Source organism: Anomalospiza imberbis, chromosome 3, assembly GCF_031753505.1.
Source record: "Anomalospiza imberbis isolate Cuckoo-Finch-1a 21T00152 chromosome 3, ASM3175350v1, whole genome shotgun sequence".
NCBI lineage: Eukaryota > Metazoa > Chordata > Aves > Passeriformes > Viduidae > Anomalospiza > Anomalospiza imberbis.
Window position 1 is genome coordinate 57,934,154 of NC_089683.1, and position 18,363 is coordinate 57,952,516.

General features: G+C 44.0%; 1 protein-coding gene across 1 annotated transcript in view; it reads left to right on the forward strand.

The window, feature by feature from the left end:
* The first annotated feature begins 1,069 nt into the window (after window positions 1-1,069).
* Window positions 1,070-18,363, forward strand: part of PPP1R14C (protein phosphatase 1 regulatory inhibitor subunit 14C) — a 51,559-nt gene continuing 34,265 nt past the window's right edge. Inside the window, exon 1 of the mRNA XM_068184585.1 lies at window positions 1,070-1,513. Coding sequence (XP_068040686.1) covers window positions 1,229-1,513 — 285 coding nt within the window. The 5' untranslated portion in view covers window positions 1,070-1,228. The remainder of the gene's footprint in view (window positions 1,514-18,363) is intronic.

Consider the following 18,363-nt stretch of genomic DNA (forward strand, 5'->3'; position numbering starts at 1 on the left):
TAAAGGTGGCACAATCTGTGTTTTACCTAAATAGCCTGATGAAGCTCAAATGCCTCATGCCAGCCTCTTTCTGAGTGGTGTATCAAATGCTGAGAGCAGAAGAACCTGAAATGTCACTGCTACCACATGGCCATGCCAAACAGCAGCAAGGATCTGACTGAAGCAGATATACCCAGGCAGATGTGGCCAGCAATCCATGCCTCCTTCCCTGCTGCTCCCTGCTGACTTAAGACATTCACCCCCACGGCAGTGTGGACAGTAGATAATTCCCACATCCATACCCAAATTTGGGACACCAAGCACTCCCAGTCCCCACTCTGCACATGCAAGAGGTCGACTTCTGCCCCTTGTCACAGGCGAACCGCGTCGCTAAAGGGGATGGTTTGGCATCCCTAACCAGCGCCTGTGCTATGTGGCTGCTTACTTGCAGTCATAGGCACATTATTGTGTGTAGGATGGGCCATCAGTGATTTCACGCAGTATCTCCTGAGAGACAAGAAGCTGCTGAAAGCACTGATGCTAACCTGGGTGTTTTAGAAAGCCATCTCCACGTGGCTAATTTTACACTGATTGCTGATAGCTTGAAATATCAGCTCTTGGGGTTCACTATCCTGAAATCATTCACGCGCACCCACGCCCACACACACCACCAAGAGAAGAAAACGATCGCATTCCGCGTTTTAGAGCTGCAGGTATGCAATGTATATAAACGTAGTGTGTGTGACGGCGCAATACTGCATTTCCTTATAGAGAAAAAAAGTCATAAACCACCCAGCGAGCGTATGCTCCCTGGGAGCGCCCTGCCGTGGGCACAGCCATTCCGCCTCCGCCGACGGCGAGGAGCGGCCGCCCACGGCTCGCCGGCACCGGGGCAGCCCCGCGGCACTCTCGGGGTGCTCCACACTCCGCTCCTAGCTGCTGACGCCAGGCACGCTGTGCTGTGCTGTGCCGTGCCGTGCCGTGCCGAGCCGCTCCGACCGTGCCGCTCTACGCCGACCCGAGCCGTGCCGTGCCGAGCCGTGCCGTACCACACAGCCCCTCCTCTGTCCCCGCCCCAGCCGGTCCGGGCCCACCCCCAGCGGCGGGGCCGCTGCGCCGCCGAGCCATGCGAGGCTTTAAGCGGCAGGTGCGGGGGAGCGGAGCACACGCGTAAGCGGCGGCTGCTGCGGCCCGGCGGTAGCGGCGGCGGGCGCCTTTCGGCTCGGCGGGAGCCGCGGCGGAGCGGAGCATGTCGGTGGCGACCGGGGGCAGCGAGGCGGCGGCAGCAGCGGGCGGAGGCGGCGGGAACCGCGTTTTCTTCCAGAGCCCCCGTGGCGGCGGCGGGAGCGGCGGCTCCTCCGGCAGCTCCTCCCGGGAGGACTCGGTGTCGGCAGCGGCGGCCGTGGTGCAGGTCCAGCAGCGGCGCCACCAGCAGGGGAAAGTGACGGTGAAATACGATCGGAAGGAGCTGCGGAAGCGGCTGGTGCTGGAGGAGTGGATCGTGGAGCAGCTGGGGCAGCTCTACGGCTGCGAGGTGCGGGGACGGGGTCGCGGGGTCCCCGGCGCGGTTGCTGTCGCCTCAGTCCCCTCGCCCGCCGCTGTGTCCCTCACCCCCGGCAATCTCCTCCTGCCTCGAGTCGCATTTCGGCGGTGGGCAGAGGAGCGCTGTCACCGCCACCTCCAAATGACATTCCCGGTCCACCGCCTCCACCCTGCCGCTGCCCCGCGCCTCAGTGGTGCCTCGGCTCAGGGAATGGTGAAAGGTCCCCCATGTCCTATAGAAAGGGTGTCCCCCGTGCCCTCCCGAGGTGAATAAGAGGGGACTGCCCTTTGGGGACGGGCGGTGGCTGCCGCACGGCCGGGCATGAAGGGGTCCTTTTCCTCCGGGGGGACCCCGGCGGCTGCGGCAGGTCCGGGAATGCCAGGAGGGTCGCCCCCGGCTGTGGTGCCCGGGAGCCGTTGTCCCCGCAGCCTTCCAGGGCAGGGCGGACCGGCGCTCCGAGGCGCCTTCCGCGGGCTGGGCGGGCGTCAGTCTCCGTTAGAGGCGAGCTGGCCCAGCGCCGGGAGCTCGGCGGGTCGGAGAGCAGAGCGGTGTGCTGGGCACAGGGCGAGCCGGAGGAGGGAGCGGGACCTGTGCGGAGGCGGCTGTTGTGAACACTCTAGTGCGGGTATGGTCCCCTCTGGATCGTGGTTTTGCGTTATCCCGACTTACAGGAGCGGGGTAGATACTGGCCAGGAAATCTCGGTGAGCAATTCGGGCATCATTAGGACGAGAATCGAAAACGCTGGGGGCTTGTATGTACGTGATTTGTAGGTATGAAATCTGTTTTACTGCTACTCTGGGTAAAGAGCGAGTGTTGCCAGATTGAATTCTCTTTTGTAGAGGACAGATGAGAAGGAGGATGTTTCAAGAGTGTTCAAAGAAATGGCAACTGTTGTCTTCCTTGTGGAGATAACGATTTTGTAAATAAAGGAAGTACCAGTACTTTGTTTTGTCAAAGCTTCATTAAAAATGTAGACCTTCTAATCCCCAATGATCGTATCTCCTTCCACCTCGGGTATTTTGTCTTAGCAAAACGTTAAGGCTAAACTGCGGTTCACACATACTTTTCCCATCAGTAGTCTAATTCACTTTTGTTAGAGACTTCTGATGTGAAATTTGTTGAAGCCAGATGTGAATTTTGCAGCTAGCATGTCCAGGAGCCAACTGGAGCTCCTGAGGATGCTGGAGCTAGGAAGACAAGAGCTTGACAGTCCTTGAGGGGTGGATGTGAAAATATAAATAACCTGGATGGAATATCTAGCACACACGTAATACAAATGTGTAAAGAAACTCCTTTAATCTCAAAAGTGATTTATTGGCAAATTTATTAGAATGACACATAAAAAATGTACATGTGTCAAGTTAAACCTCCTTAACTGTTCACATCCATGACCAGCGGGAAGGAAAGATACAAATAGAAACTCCAGTCAAAAATAATAAAAATAAGCAGTTCTTAGTCTTCATCTTGGTGTGACTTGTCTCTCCAGTCTCATGACTTGTTTGGCCACATAGCCTGTAGGCTGTGAGGATTTTTCTGAGGCCAGAAATGTTTACAGTTGTTTGTGTGAACTGATGATTCTGTGCCTGTGCAAGCTGATAACATAGTTAGTGTCTGGCCTGCTGGATCTGTCCTCTGGTTTGACTCTTGCTGTTCAAAAGCACCTATTTGGGCTGTGTGCTTCTCACATACAGCTGAGCTTGTTCTGTTCATAAGAAAGGATGTGGTATATAGGACCAAAGCAAAGCCCAATGGAATTGCTGCTGCTCTTCACAGTATTCAAATCACAGGCTTGTTAGAGGAAAATTGTTAATTCTTTTCCTTTTTATAGTTGTTGCTTCCAACTAAAGCAGAAGGATGTATGCTTAAGAAGGTCTCCATTAAGGTGGACACCATATATAGCTGAATGAAAATAACTTATTTGATGATTTGTTTTCTGAGGTGACTTTTAGGGGAAAAAGGGGTTTAATAGAACAAAATGTTTTTAGATTTGAAGGCCAAGGGCAAAATGTTTAAGTCATTTTCTGCTCTTCTTTGCTATGATGCCTCAACTCTATCCAGAGTCAGCACAGATGATGGTAGTGAAAAGATCAAGCTATTAATATGCTATCAGAATAAAGTTGAAGATATATGATGACTGTAGTGATTAAAGACAATAGCAATTTAATGCAAGATGCTTTGCTTGAATCTGCTTGAATTACTTCCAGGCTTAGAGATGTAGCTCTCAGGCTGAAATTTAATCACCTATGCAGACAGTTAATAACCCTGTCTGAGGGCAAATTGGGAGGGGGCTGGGAATTGCTCACTTCAACTTCTGTGGAAGATCTACAATAACTTCCCAATGCAATGACATTTAAATTCTGTAATGATCTAAAATCTTCCAGGTGGTCAGAAATAGCCATTGAATTTTTAATCCTGGAAGAGCTAACCAGTGTAATTGTTTCATTGCTATTCTGATTCAGAGCTCTATTTCTAAGGAGCAGTGCACTTAATTTCTGGACAGAGCAGAAATAAGTAGAGGGTGATTGCAATGTGGTGGACTGAAAGTCTGTAAGAAGACTTGCAAGTCTCTTTTTTGGACTGCATAAAGGCAGTGCCTTCTCACTGTTTTACATTTAAATAATGTTTGCTATTATGCTGAGATTCGTCAGTAAGTGGATACTTGCAGAAAGATTCCCTTTATTCAAAACTAAACATGTACTCATAGTCTCTCAAGTACTTGCAAGTTAAGTCAGCTATAAGCCTGTCTTGGCATGGCGACAAAGTTTAGGAGATGAGGTTGGGAAATAATGAGACAGGTTTGTTTGTGTTCTTTTTCTAGTGGATCTTGTTTTATTGGTACATTTTTAGTTTTAAAAATTGGATGCCAAGCAATATAATGGTGTTGGAGGTGTGACTTAGAAGGAGCTATCTGAGACTATTTTTAATGCAGACCTCAGTTATATCACACAGAGATTAGGTTTAGAAAGGTTGCTTTCACATGATGCAGACTCTGGGGATAAAAGACCCTTTACCTGAATGGTAAAGGTTATCAAGGTAGAAAACTTTAATAGGACCAGAGAGACTTAAGCAGGATATGTTTGGCACCAGAACCTGCCAGGCTAACATACTCAGGTCAGGTGCTTCAGGTGAGTATCAGTCTGTCTGTCTGCTTCTGGGACTGATTCATTAAAAAAAAAAAAAAAAAAAAAAGTTTTATAACCTGTTTGTTCTGGTTTCTGTGAATGCTGAAACTGAGGTTATAGTTGCAGGTTAGTATACTGAAAATGCAATGCCTTAATTTCAGAACCTGAACTGGCTTCAGTGTTGACCTTTATTAGGTATCTTGGTACTAAAAATAGTTTCTCCACAGATGCTTTGGGTTTTGGGTTAAGTCCATTATTGGTTAAGAATTGCAAAATAATGCTGCAGAGAACAACTTACATCATCACTATTCATTCCCTGATGGTTTGCAACTTGTAGTTCAGCATGAAAGTGGTGACAGACCAGTTTTCCAGATGTAAAATCTATGTTGTGTGCACCTGACAAACTTGTACGACTTTGTGTATGAAAAAAAGAGACCCCTGGACTTGTCCCCAGAAACCATTCAATTTTGCAGGTGAGTTTCTGTGCTCTGGGGTCCTGTCTATACAGAATGATAGTATTTGCTATAAATGGCACACAGATTTTTGCACAAAAATGAAGAAAGGTTTTGCTTGTGCTATGGATTTGTTGCTGAATATTTTTTTAATGTAGAGATTTACATGTGCAAATCAAATGAGCCCCTAGACTTCACACTCTAAAAGCTGAATACAAGACTTGCCTTCTGAGATATTGCTGAGCTTAGCTGAGTAATCAAATACTTTATTAGAGTATGTCTAGTGATGTATGGAAGTCAGTACTTGGCAGGGCATATGATGTTGGTCTGGAAGTATCAGAGTGTTAGGTCCAAGCTTATTATTTTTCCATTCCAGGAATGGAAATACCCTGAGATTGTGTTTAAAAATTCACTGTACAATAAAATGCAATTGGAAGAGCTGGCCATAAAGGCCCTTCAGGCATTTCCTTTAAGAGTACAAATCCACACCAGACTGAGAATTGTTATATATAAGATATTCTTCCATTTCTGGTACAGATACTGCAATGACGAGAGAGGCATGAAGCACTGAAATGGTTAGGGGATTGCATGTTGGCTGTGGAGTATGGGAGGAAAAGGAGCAATTTAACTCAGTCCTGCAGGGACCAAGAACTCCCTTTGCCTGGTTTGCTCAGTGACCGCAGAGCTGGAGAGCACCCTCTTTGTCTTCCTGAAGCTGCTGGGATATGCTAACATTTCCCTCCACACACACTGTCTTTTCCAAATCAGCCCAGTCAGCATGCTGCTAAGGCTGCCATGTGGTGATGTGGACCTGATGGTATGATCAGGTATTACTTATGCCTCAGGCTTTAGTGAGATGATGTTTGAAATTCATTATTCAGTTCTCAGAAGGGTGTTTGGTAAGAAAATCCACTGAATAAAATGCTACAGAAACAAACTTTTGCCTACAGTCTCACTCTTTGAATACACTTCTAACTTGGACTAAGATCTCAGAAATGGTAATTGCATGTGGATTTCTTTCTCAATGGATTAGAAGTGGAAAGAGGCTGAGAACTAGAGAGAGTGTCACTCCTTTAAAAGAATGCAAGTTAGTAGGAGGCGTAATAAAGGATTTCTTTCTTTGAGAAATTGAATGTTGCAGTTCAGATACATTGGAGTAAAGAACTTGTAGGTCCACCAAGGTGCTTAGAAATTTCTTTGGATTATTTATCTTGGACAGCTCTTACAGATCTTCATGTTGCTCAGCACGAACTTTGGTGTCCTCTCTTGAGGGTAGGGATACTGTGTAACATACTTGTGTCACTTGAAGAGTTGCTTTGATCAGAGACCTGTAAAGGACACAGAGAAGACAGGCGCAGCAAAGGCTTATTCTGTCGTGTAGCAATCACAGAAAGGTATTTGAATCCCAAGAGCAGAAAATGGGAAGCCTAAGAAATGCATGTTGTTTTGAAACAAACCTTGTAAAATGCATGCAGCTCTTTTCAGAGGAATAGGCTGAAGGATCTGTGAGGGTAGAAAGCACCTGGTTGTGACAAAGTCAGAGCCTTTTGTTTCTAAATGAACTTCTTAGGATCTTGCCTTAAGTTCTAAAGACCCTACTCTAGTAGGAAACTAGTACCACAGTTCAGCTACTGAACTTGCCTTCTTTTTGCATGCAAAATGTGTACAACAGTGCAAAGGAATTCAAGGAGAGAAGTTCATCAAGTCAAGTGCAAGGTTCTGCACATGGGTCAAGGCAGTCCGAACCACAAATACAAATGAGGTGGAGAACGGATTGAAAGCAACCCTGAGCAGAAAACTTGGGGGTGTTTGTTGACAAGAACCTCAACATGAGTTGGCCATGTGCACTTGCAGCCCTGAAAGCCAGTTTCATCCTGGGCCACATTAAAAGCAGCATGGCCAGAAGGTCAAGGGAGATGGTCCTTCAGCATTTACTTCACTCTTGTGAGACCCCACTTGGAGTACTGCATCTAGCTCTGGGGCCCCAGTCATAAGAAGGACATGGACGTGTTGGAGTGAGTCCAGAGCAGGGCCACAAAGACGATCAGGGGCTGCAGCACCTCTCATGTGAAAGCCAAGAGTTGGGATTGTTCAGCCTGGAGAAGGCTTCAGGGACACTTAGAGAGGGCCTGCAAGACAGTTTGAGAGGGATGTGTAGTGAGAGGACAAGGAGGAATGGCCTTTTATTGACAGAGGACAGCCTTAGGTGAGGTATTAGGAAGAAATTCTTCACTGTGATGGGGGTGAGGCACTAGAATGGGTTGCCTAGAGAAGTTGTGAATTTCACATCCCTTGAAGTGTTGAAGTTGGATGTGGCTGACCTAGTGGAAGATGTCCCCCTGCCATGGTAGGGGGATTGGAACTAGATGAACGAGCATTAAGATCCCTTCCAACCCAAACCTTTCTATGACTCCAAGAAAATTATTTTTTCTACTATTTGATCTTTGTTTAGTCTTGATGTCATTTCTGCACTGGTCATGGTTCATTGTTTTATCTGAATCAGCAGCAATATTCTTGACTTCCAATTTAAAGCTTCACAATGCAGATTATCTTTCAGCAGCTATTCCATAGCAACTTTTTTGTCCTTTTCCTCTCTGTTCAAGATTCAACTGGTCTCTTTGCTGAAGCAGTAGGTGTGGTTGTTTTATAACAAGGTGAATAAATAATTGATTGCTTACATCACTTAAGATTTTAAAATTGTACTTCTTATTAACAGTAGCTTCCAATCTTTGTGGCTACAAAGACTCTTGTGCCTTCAGGCAAATTGTTTTACATAGAGCTGGTACTTGATTATCCAGGGTAACAAAGGGGAGGGTGGTGGGAGAATGAGGATACAATGGAAAAACTGTAGATAAAAAAAAGGTAAACTCTGCTACAAATCATGCAGTGAATTTACAGGGGAAGAAGGGGAACTGGTCATTAGTCTACCCCTTTTAACCATTCAGGTTTATAACAAAAATACATTATATTGCTTTTGGACTTGAGTGTAGCTTGGATGTGTCTGTACTTGTAGCACAATTAAACTACAACATGGATGATCCATCCCCAGATTGCTGAGAGCAGGTTATATTGCGCTTTGTTGAAGGTGCTGGGCTGACTTGAGCATTGTTGGTTCCTTGTAACCCTGTGGTATGACAGTCTCTCCTTATTCTCTGTGCTTTGCATTAGCTGTGCTAACCTGTGCTGTCTATGCAAATGCCTGAAAGAAAAATAACCCTATTTAAATGAGGGAATTATCTATTTCATTGAATGTTTTACTTCTCATATAAGGCATAGGGAATGATTCTAGGTAGGTCTTGTATGTAAATAAAAATATGTGAAATTAAGTCTTACTTCAACTAGAACAAGTAGTGTGATAGTTGGCTCTCATGACCACCGTAAACTCATTCTCTTTTGGTTCATACCTTGCAAAGACTGGCTGAGCTCCTGGTGGCATTCTCATAATTCTCCCTTTAGAACAGGTTATCAACCACTTTAAAAACACTGTAGCGGTACTTAAAACCCAACCAAAAAAACATATGTGGTTTGTAGAGCATGCTATGGTACAAAATGTGTACATACTTTACATAATATTCTGACAGTGCAGGAGATAGCAGTGGGGAAAAAAAAAAAGCTATCCCATCTCTAACCTAATTCAGCCTGAGTTAGGGTCCCCTTGTCTCTTGTCACTACAGGTGATAAAGCAGCAACGGCAATTTTAATACATTCTTTCAGTCTTGTGTCTTGCCTGCACTATTCAAAAGCCAAGATCTCATTTTTCCCTGCCTTACATCTAACTCCAGAAACTTCTGTTTGACAGCACAAATTGAGTAGGTTAGACAGGGCCATCCATCTTTGTCACCGCAACTTTTGGCTGCCTGTTGTAAAACATTAGCAGCTTCTTTTGCTGTTCTCCCGTGTGACACATGGAATTATGGAAGTCAAGATTTCTAGAACTTATTAATTCTGGAGAAGGGGTATAAAATCTTAATTGTATGCAGTCCCTACAGCAGCAGTACAACTTTATTTCAAAGGATAGAATAAATTTAGCCTGTTAAAGATCTTCTTGGAATAAGGAATTGCTTGGGCAGAGGTACACTGAAACAAATCAAATCTTCTTTGAAGTGATAAGTATTTAATTCTGAGGATCACATTTCATTAGCAGAACTGTTACCTCCCCTCCCCACCACTCCCTCCCACCCTGGAAGCATGATGTGTATTCTAGGAACCAGTTTAGCAGGGCATCTTAAATTATTTTCAGGGAACACACAGATTGCAGCCCCAGAAGGCATCTTGTATATTTTCAATCCATGTGATTATTTATCAGTAGCATAGATCTAGTGGATCTAAATATAGAGAAAAATCATAACATGTTACTATAAGTCTTTAATTATTGGAACACTTGTAGATTATTAATTCAGTGCAATACTGTTCAGCCTGTAAAGCAAATGTAGCATAGAAGATAGCATTAATTAAGAGGCCTAATGGTAAGTAAGTGAATGCCTAGTCTGTGCAGTGGTGCTAGTCTAGAGGCGACACTTCTAGTGGTGGTTCAGAAGAGTTCACCAGTCCAAATAGGCTGCCAACAAGAAGATCGCACACACTTCAGTCCTCTGTGTTGGACTTCATAAGTGCAAATGATGGCACAATCAATGCCTAATGAAAATCCTCTTACCAGACTGTCTTAATAGGATTACTTTCCAGAACACAGAACTGGGAAGGATCTCCTAGGTCACATGGTTTGCCTTCTTATTTGCAGATAAACTCTTTGCATTTGATATAATTTTTTAATGGAGTAACTTGGTTATATGATGTTTCTTTCCACATTATTTTATGTATTTAAATATTACTTTTAAACCCTTTAGGCACTCGAATCTTTCCCATTCCTTCCATAAAATATAGAAAGACATAAACAAAAGACCAATACTTGCTTGGACTTTCACTCTGGGGTGAAGTTTAAACAGATTGTAAATGTACTTTACTGCCTGTTCTTACTCTGGGCATCACCAGACTCGAGTGATAACCACAGCTAAGGGGCAGAAGTATTAAGACAGTGATTCTTCTGTAGGTTACTTACTACCTTATAACAAAATCCATCTTTTGACTACATCTGCAGACTCTGGGAGAAATATGCTTACTAGTATTTAATGGAATTCATTTAGCACTCCTTAGAAAACGTTAGTGGCTGAAGATCCTAACTTATTTTAGCACTTGAATGATAACTTTTTTGAAGTAGATATCTAAATTAACTCTAGCATGATACAAGTGATTAGTTATATAACATTTTGACACATTTTAAAAGATAGTACCTGAAGCACATAGTGCTTTTTTTTTTTTTTTTTTGGTCAGAAAAGAATTCCAGATGTTATGGAATAAATTGTTGTGTCTTTTTGTTGTTGTTATGCTGGTAGCAATCATGCCATTTTAGGTTTACAGTCAAATTTTGTACTCCTGTTTTAGGTGTGTTGAGGTAAAAGTGCTTAGTCTTCTTTCTTAAAACATTAGCAAAGCTCCCTAGAATTTGGATTATGTTGATATTGAAAGCTGAATCCTTTCTGAGTGCAAAAACTGGTTAGGGGAAGGGAGTGCTGGTGGTAACTAGCTCACTGGCAACCAGAAACATTCCAGGTCTTACTTCAGCTGTTGCTGCAGTACTGCCTAGTCTGTTTAGCTAAAGATTTAATCAACTTGCTTATAGCTAGCCAACTACTTTTTGTTTATTAAACCCAAACTCTTAGGCAGAAGATTCAGTTTAGTGTCATGAAGTAATTATGATAACCAGAGAATTCATTTATATGAGGAATCAAAGTATCAGTCTTTCACTGTGTGATCTGGAGACTGTCTTGTCTCAGGTTGGGGGCAACAGAGGCTTCCAGGACTAGTTCTATAAAAATCAACACCTAAACAACATCTCTGTCTTTTTTTTTTTTTTCCCAATAGGTCTCTGAACACTTTTACATCTTCTTTTTTTTTAGATTCTTATCAGATTTCACCTTAAAATATGTAATGACTACATTTAGTATTAGAATTGTTAGCTCTTATTCTTGTTGAGTAGTATGTAGTGCATTTAATGTAGCAAGTGGAAGGAGGCAGGACTATGTGCCAAAATACTTTTCTGGGAATCTGACAGTGAGAAGCAGCACTGGAATCAAACAGGGGTCCTATATAGTCTCTAGTTCCCTTCTCTTTTTGTCATCCTTGGTGGGATAGTCACAGCAGGTTATGCCACCTCCTGGATCTGGAGTTGTTTGTGAATTCGTTTTAAAGATCCCTTAGGCACTTTTCCATGTTTTGCAGTTCAGGGACTTGCCTGTGTAGCCGAGTGGTGTCTCTGGCCCCCAGGGAAGAGGAGTGTCTGCTTTAAAGCATGTTAGAACTCCTGCTGATATTTCTTGACACCTGTGGACCAGAGCCAGAATGCATTGACTGCCAGTCCCTGGCCTGCCTGCTGCTCCAAATGAGTATCTGGGGGGAGGGAGAGTAGTCACTGTGTAGACCACACTCCCATGCCCAGGCACCACTTGGAGGAATGACTTGTTACAAACCATGAGAAACTCTGTGTATCTCTTGCATACTAAATTTCTTCAAAAAGATTACATTGCAGGATGTGAGTGCACTTGTTTTGATACCACTGATTAAACATTCCTCCCCCCCCTCCAGAAAACAGACATCTTGTCTCTCATGTTAAATCTTAAAGGACCTAATACTTCTGGCTAAAGAAATAATAATGACTGAAAACTGTCTCCTGTTCCAACCAGTAACACTTTAATTGGCTGGTAAGACAAAAATGTGGTGAGAAGACTGAGTGTGTCAGATGCTTGATGTACCCATACTGTATGACTTTTATTGCAGAAGTCAATTTACACGCAGCTTCTCAGTGTAAAGAAAATCAATACTGGAGACTAACAGATTGTTTTTACAGGGCTGCTGAAACTGAGATGAGGAGAACCATTTAGAGGCCTCATTATATCACGTGCTCTTTCCTTGTGTTCTTTCAAACAATCTGATGGAGTAATTAATCCTTGAAGTGCCCCAAGAGGCAAACCTACTTAATTGCACTGCTGTTTAGCCTAAATTCTCCGACTGCAAAGGACCTGGTGTTGATCCTGTTTGATCAAAATTTTTTCATGGAGCATATATTCCTTAGGTTTTTTTCATTTTCTCTCTTAGAAAAAAGCAATCAATCTGTTAAATTTGACCTAGTGCAGCATGGTCCTAGTTGTTATTTCATTCTTCCTGTAGGCAGAATTATGTACAGATTGCAGGGAAGCAGTCATCTGTGCCTGTTGTTGCTTGGAGATGGAGAGTCACCTGCTCTTGTGAATCGCAGAAGGTAGGTATATCCTGTGACTACTATGTGGAAAGTCATTCCACTTGCATAGTCATCAAGGTAGCAACATTTAAGCCTGGTGGCTTAAGCTCTGTGCCTTTCAAGAGTGACTAGGTAACAATGATTTGATGTACCACATGTATTTGCTAAACTATTTGCCAAACTATTTCTGCTTGATGTGAAAGTGGATGATGACAAAAAACATGATGTGTCCTTCCTATCTGCTTTGGAGTGTTTTGTTTAACATAAGTGACACCCAGGCATAGACTTAGCATGTCCTATTTTTGTTTTGAGAACACAAAGCATTTGTTCTGGAGATAGCACTTGATTTTCAACAAATATCTTGTTGAGATTGAATCTATGTTATGGGTATGGTTAGGAGGTGTTGAATGCTTCTCTTCCTCTGTTCAGTATAGTCTGTGATCAATGCCTCTTCTTGGTTTAGAAATTTCACACTCTAGTGATTCCTTTAGACTTCTGTAGAGATGCACAAATTAGACAACAATTCCTTAACCAGCATGTTCTGGATATATTTGGATAAATTGTTTTGACAGTTCAGTTATGAAAACAGCAAAATAGTGGTGTTAGTACTGAAGAAGATGAAATGAAGTCTGTGACTGGGTATCAGTTTCTTCTCTGTGCTTACTAGTGACACTGAAGCTGCAGAGTGCAAGGTTCTTTGCACAATGACCAGCAATTTTTTTTTTTTTTTTAATTAACAAACAGAATTGGACAAATGGAATACCTGGTATGCTCTACTATGACTGGCAGTTCCTTCTTGGAGAAACAGGTATTTTGGTATCATAAAATCTTTTCCCCGTAATCACATCATCTTGCCAATAATTTTTTTTTCTGTGTTGTGCTAAAAATGATAGAGCTGCAGCCATTGTAGCAGGGGATTGACTTTCATTATTGAAGTTACGGGCACAATGAGTGGAGGGTTCTCAAAATTCAGAATCTTGTGGCATTTGCCCTTGTATTTCGTGTGATGCTTGTTTTTCATCATTTAGTAGCAATGGCATGAATCCCAGAGAACTGCTCTGCCTTGTGTCTTGCCCACACCCCCACCTGCTGGCTATAACCCCGTGTTCACTGCCCGTGGCTTTAGGGTAATTTATCCTCTTAGGGTGCATACCACATGGACACATCTCCTGCCCTGAGAACTGCTCTGAAGTGTAAGTGCTTGAGAAGTTGTAGTCGTTGGTAACTTTTTTAAAAAACCCTTGTGAAGGGTTTTTAAAAAGCAAGTCATAGCTGTCATAAACACCATGCCTTTTACTAGTAGAGAACAAATACATCTCTCTCCTCTAGAGCTTGCTTCTGTGTCTCTGTAATAGGCAGTAGAAGGATATCCACTGCCTCTGAATGGGAAGTGCTGGGTTATCAGGGCCAGGTGGGAAGAGATTGGAGAACAAAGTGGAAAATTGTTCCTGGAGACGTAGAACTAAGGTAGAGATGGCAGTATGCATGTATAACGTATATAGTAGGCTACCTGCCTCGTTTCCATGTTTTTCCAGGTTATTTCTTCCACTAGCATGTACTTCAGATCCAGGTTTGTAGGTGTATATCTCTTTGGCCAAATTCTGCTGGCTTGCTTGTGCCGGTTTGATAAATATAAGTAATTTTTCTTCTGGCTTGCTTTCTTCCTGTGCCCTCAAGTCCCTGATTGAACTTGTCCCCTCTGTTTTTGTCTAGTAAAGACTCACAGAAATATTCATGGAAGTGAAAGAGAGAACTTCAGAAGTCAGGGGTTGGAGGATCAATGAGATTGACGGTAGTTTTCTATAAGTTTGCTTCTCTTCCTCTAGATGTTGTTCTTCGTACAAGTAGGAGCTGGAATTTTAGGAAGACTTGTTTGAATAATGTTTAAAGCAGTGCCATTTTTGGAGAGTCCGTTGGGGGTGGATTAGAGGAAGAAGTAATTTGGTCGCTATCAATAACTGCTGGTATTTTCTACAATTGGTAAGGATGTCTGTACATTTAACTCTGAAGACATATGATGTACTGAAATGCTTCTAAAGCATTTGTCCAGTATTTTTTGTAACTTGTACATCAGATCTGGACAAGTGTCTTCAGTTACATTTGTACAGTCACGCCATCACTCTGAGCCTATTGCCAATAGATGAAATGGTCTTTGTAGATGGCTCTTCCTCAGACAGTGCTGGGATGATAGGTGTTCAATGAGATAAGTTGTCCATGGCCATAAGGGCTTTCTTATGGAGCAGGAACCAGGTCTAAAGGTCTGAGGTGCTGGCTGCAGCAAAAATGAAATAATAGACAGGTTTGAATTGATGTTCTGCACTCTGTACCTCTTAAAGGCATGTTATGAGGCAAATTTTTAATAGAGGAGATTTTCCACTCATGAAACTCAGCTAAACGCTTACTTAATTTTAGTACTCCACCTCTGATACACGTGTTAGAAAATTGCAGTCTTCCACCATTATTGTTGAAGTGACCTGTTCACCCTGTCACATTATGGCATCTGCTTTTATTACAGAACACCACTATTCTCTCATTCTTTTGACTTTAAAAAATGTTATGAAAAGGCAAAACCTGAACAATAAATGCAATTATTTCCATAGCACTCAACAGGAGAATTAGGGGTGTATTTTGGAAGCATTGTAACAGACTGGCTGACTATGCCTTGAAAAAGCATATTTCTTCCCTTTTCATTTTCACAGCTGCAGTGTTAAGCATAAAAGCGGTGAAGTTAGGGTATGTCTGACTCTGTCCTCCCACACTGGCTTGTTTTTCACATCATATGATTGTTACTTTTAGGAGTCATGCATGTTTATGTGGATTTTGGTTTTGGCTTTGATTTTCAAATGATCAATTAGCAAATCAACATTAAGAAAGTTGCATGAAAACCTAGCCTGGGAGTTTCTTGCCCTGGAAGACAAAATACATTGACATATATAGGCAAGGCAAAAGAAGGGAAGCCATCTGTGCGTTAGCAAAGACTGACTTGCAGGGTAGCTGTGTGCAGAGCAGTTGGCTTTCAGCTCTGCTGCTGTAGATAAGGAGTCTTTGCTTGCTGTAGTCTAAGGAGAAGGGGAAGAATGATAGCAAGTGGAGGTTGTGTGTTACTGGAGAGGAACTAATATATGCAAAGATATTCTTGTTTGGCATTACTCTGACATTGTGTTGGAGATATTGCAGGAAATGAGACATGGAGTGGAAGCTGGAAGAAAAGGAGTGTGACTTCTTGTCTCCTCTCTTCTTATACACAAATTCTCCCCTCTCAATTCTTGTAATACTCAGTGTAGAGCAACAGTGATGCTGCAGCTGACTTCTGATAAAGATTCAGCTGCAGAGCAGTGGTGTTGCTGATGAGGTTGTCTGGCAGTAAGGGAAGAAAAACCTGGGCACCCTTGGGAAAGGAGGATGGTTGTGGAATCATAGAATTGTTTAGGTTGGAAAAGACCTGTAAGATCATTAAGTCCTAACATTAACCTAGCACTGCCAAGTCTGCCACTAAACCATGTCCCTATGTGCCACATCCACATGTCTTCTAAATATCTCTGGCTACAGTGACTCAACCAATTCCCTGGCAGCCTGTTTCAATGAATGGGAACCCTTTCCATGGAGAATTTTTTCCTAATATCCAATCTAAACCTACCCTGGCATGACTTGAGGCTGTTTGCTCTTGCCCAGTCAGTTGTTACTTGGAAAAAGAGACCAACACTTCCTTTCAGATACTTGTAGGGAGCAATAAGGTCTCCCTGAGCCTCCTTTGCTCCAGGCTAAACAGTCCCATCTCCCTCAGCTGCTCCTTGTAAGACTTGTGCTCCAGACCCTTCACCAGTTCTGTTGCCCTTCTCTGGACATGCTGCAGCGCCTCAATGTCTTGTAGTGAGAAGCCCAAAACTGAACAAAGGATTTGAAGTGTGGCCTCGCCAGAGCTCAGTACAAGGCCATGATCACTCCCTTGTCCTGCTGGCCACACTATTTGTGCTACAGGCCAGGATGCCTTTGGCCTTCTTGGCCACCTGAGCACACACTGGCTCGGGTTCAGCTGCTGTTGACCAGCACCCCCAAGTCCTCTTTTAATCAGCAGCTTTCCAGCCACTCTTCCACAAGCCTGCAGCGCTGCATGGGACTGTTGTGACCCAAGTGCAGAACCCAGTACTTGGCCTTGTTGAGCCTCAGCCCAACAATCCCGCCTGCCCAAATCCCTCCGCAGAGCCTTCCTACCCTCCAGCGGATCAACATTCCTTCCCAACTTAATGTCACCTGCAAACTGACTGAAGGTGCACTCCATCCCCTCATCCAGATCATCAGTAAAGATATGGAACAGGACTAATCCCAGTACTTAGCCCTGAGGGACACTACTTGGGACTGGTCAATGGTCAACAGCAGTGGCAGCCTGTGTCTGGCTCCCCGGTGCTGGGCAGGAAGTGTTCCCTGCGTGAGCTCAGCTGGGGATGCCTCCGTCAAAAATGACTGCACAAATGGTATTTGGTGGGAGATCTGCTCTTCAGTGTTGGTTTATGCAGTGGTCTGGCAGTGCTGTGTGGGGCTCATTGCAGCATGCTGCCCTGGGTGACCTTGCTGCAAGTCACCCACCTGCTGCACCTGCTCCATGGGCGTTGCCTGGGGCAGGGAATGGCAGCCAGGGCCTGTTCCACCCCCAGCCAGGAGCAGGCAGCCGAGGGCACTGGGGCAGCCTCAGCCCTGGGTGTCTCCCTGTGGCTGAGTCAAGGGCAGGCTGGGATGTGGGTCCAGCTCAGCAGGGCTGGTGGCTGGGCAGGGCTGTGGCAGCTGGGACGTGGCTGGGGCAGGGGCTCATGGCCCCAGGAGCTGACATGGGGACCATGGGGACAGCCCTGCGGCCCAGGCTCTCAGTTTGGCTTCCTGATCTGGCTTGCCTGTGGGCAGAGCCTGTTTTAGGATACATTTTTATAGGAGCCTTTGAGCCTGGGTGTTTCTTAAGGCTGTTTGTGGCAAATAGAGGAAGTTTGTCCTTGAAGGGAGAGCTCCAGGTCTGGACTGCAGACTGTAACACAGGGCTGTGGGTTATGTTAGCATGTGTGTCGTGACTGAGCGTTTGAAGAGGTCAGTGCAGACCCAACTTTATCATAACCAAAGTGGCCATATGGACCCTGATGAGAAGGTGTGTGTTGCACCATTAATTTAGTTCTTATGTAAAGACTTGTTTTTTGAAGAGCCTTTGTTCAACCACAAAGCCCATTTAAATGTCATCTTCTGAAACCACGTTTCTTATTTTAATTTCCTCACATCAGAACAGTTTGATATGCTGAAAGATTTTGCTTGCTACAGAGTCTGTTGCTGAAGTAGCTGTAAAAGGCAGAGCAGGAGACAGGAAGGGAGAAGAGAGGCAGGCTAAGCCCCGAGTCCATCAATGCTGCTTGGAGGCCCTGCAGTCCTGTCAGGGACTGGGGGCTGGCTGGAGGTGTTAAAAGGAGAAAAGAAGGTAAGGGCATGAGTACTATGTCTGATCCACTGTTCCTCCAGAAGCTGGCCATGCACTCTCCTCCCATCACTCTCAAGCAAGTGCATTAGGTAACACAGGATTCAAGGAAGTACAGGAGCTGATTACTTTTCTGGTTGTATCTTCATAACATTTAGAGTACTACTTGACCTGCGAAGATTTCTGCAAAGATTCCTGTAGGTAAGAAAAAAAAGGATTAAATTTGCTGGATAATAGTTTCTTTGCAGCAGTGTAAGCTGGTCTTGACTGCTGCTGTGTTAATGGTGCCTTAAAGAAAACTATCAGCAGGCTAATGGCAGCTTTGAAAACAAAAACTTACCCTGCTTCATCCTATTCATATCCAAAGAGATGCACATTTCCAATCCTAATGATCCATTTAACTGCCAAGATTAAACACAAGAAAAAAATTATATGCCGTTTAAAAGCAAGAAGCATGTTAATGTAACATTGAGGCTGTGTGATTGAGGACAGTCAAGAACTGGAAGACAGATCTCTAAAACTGAGA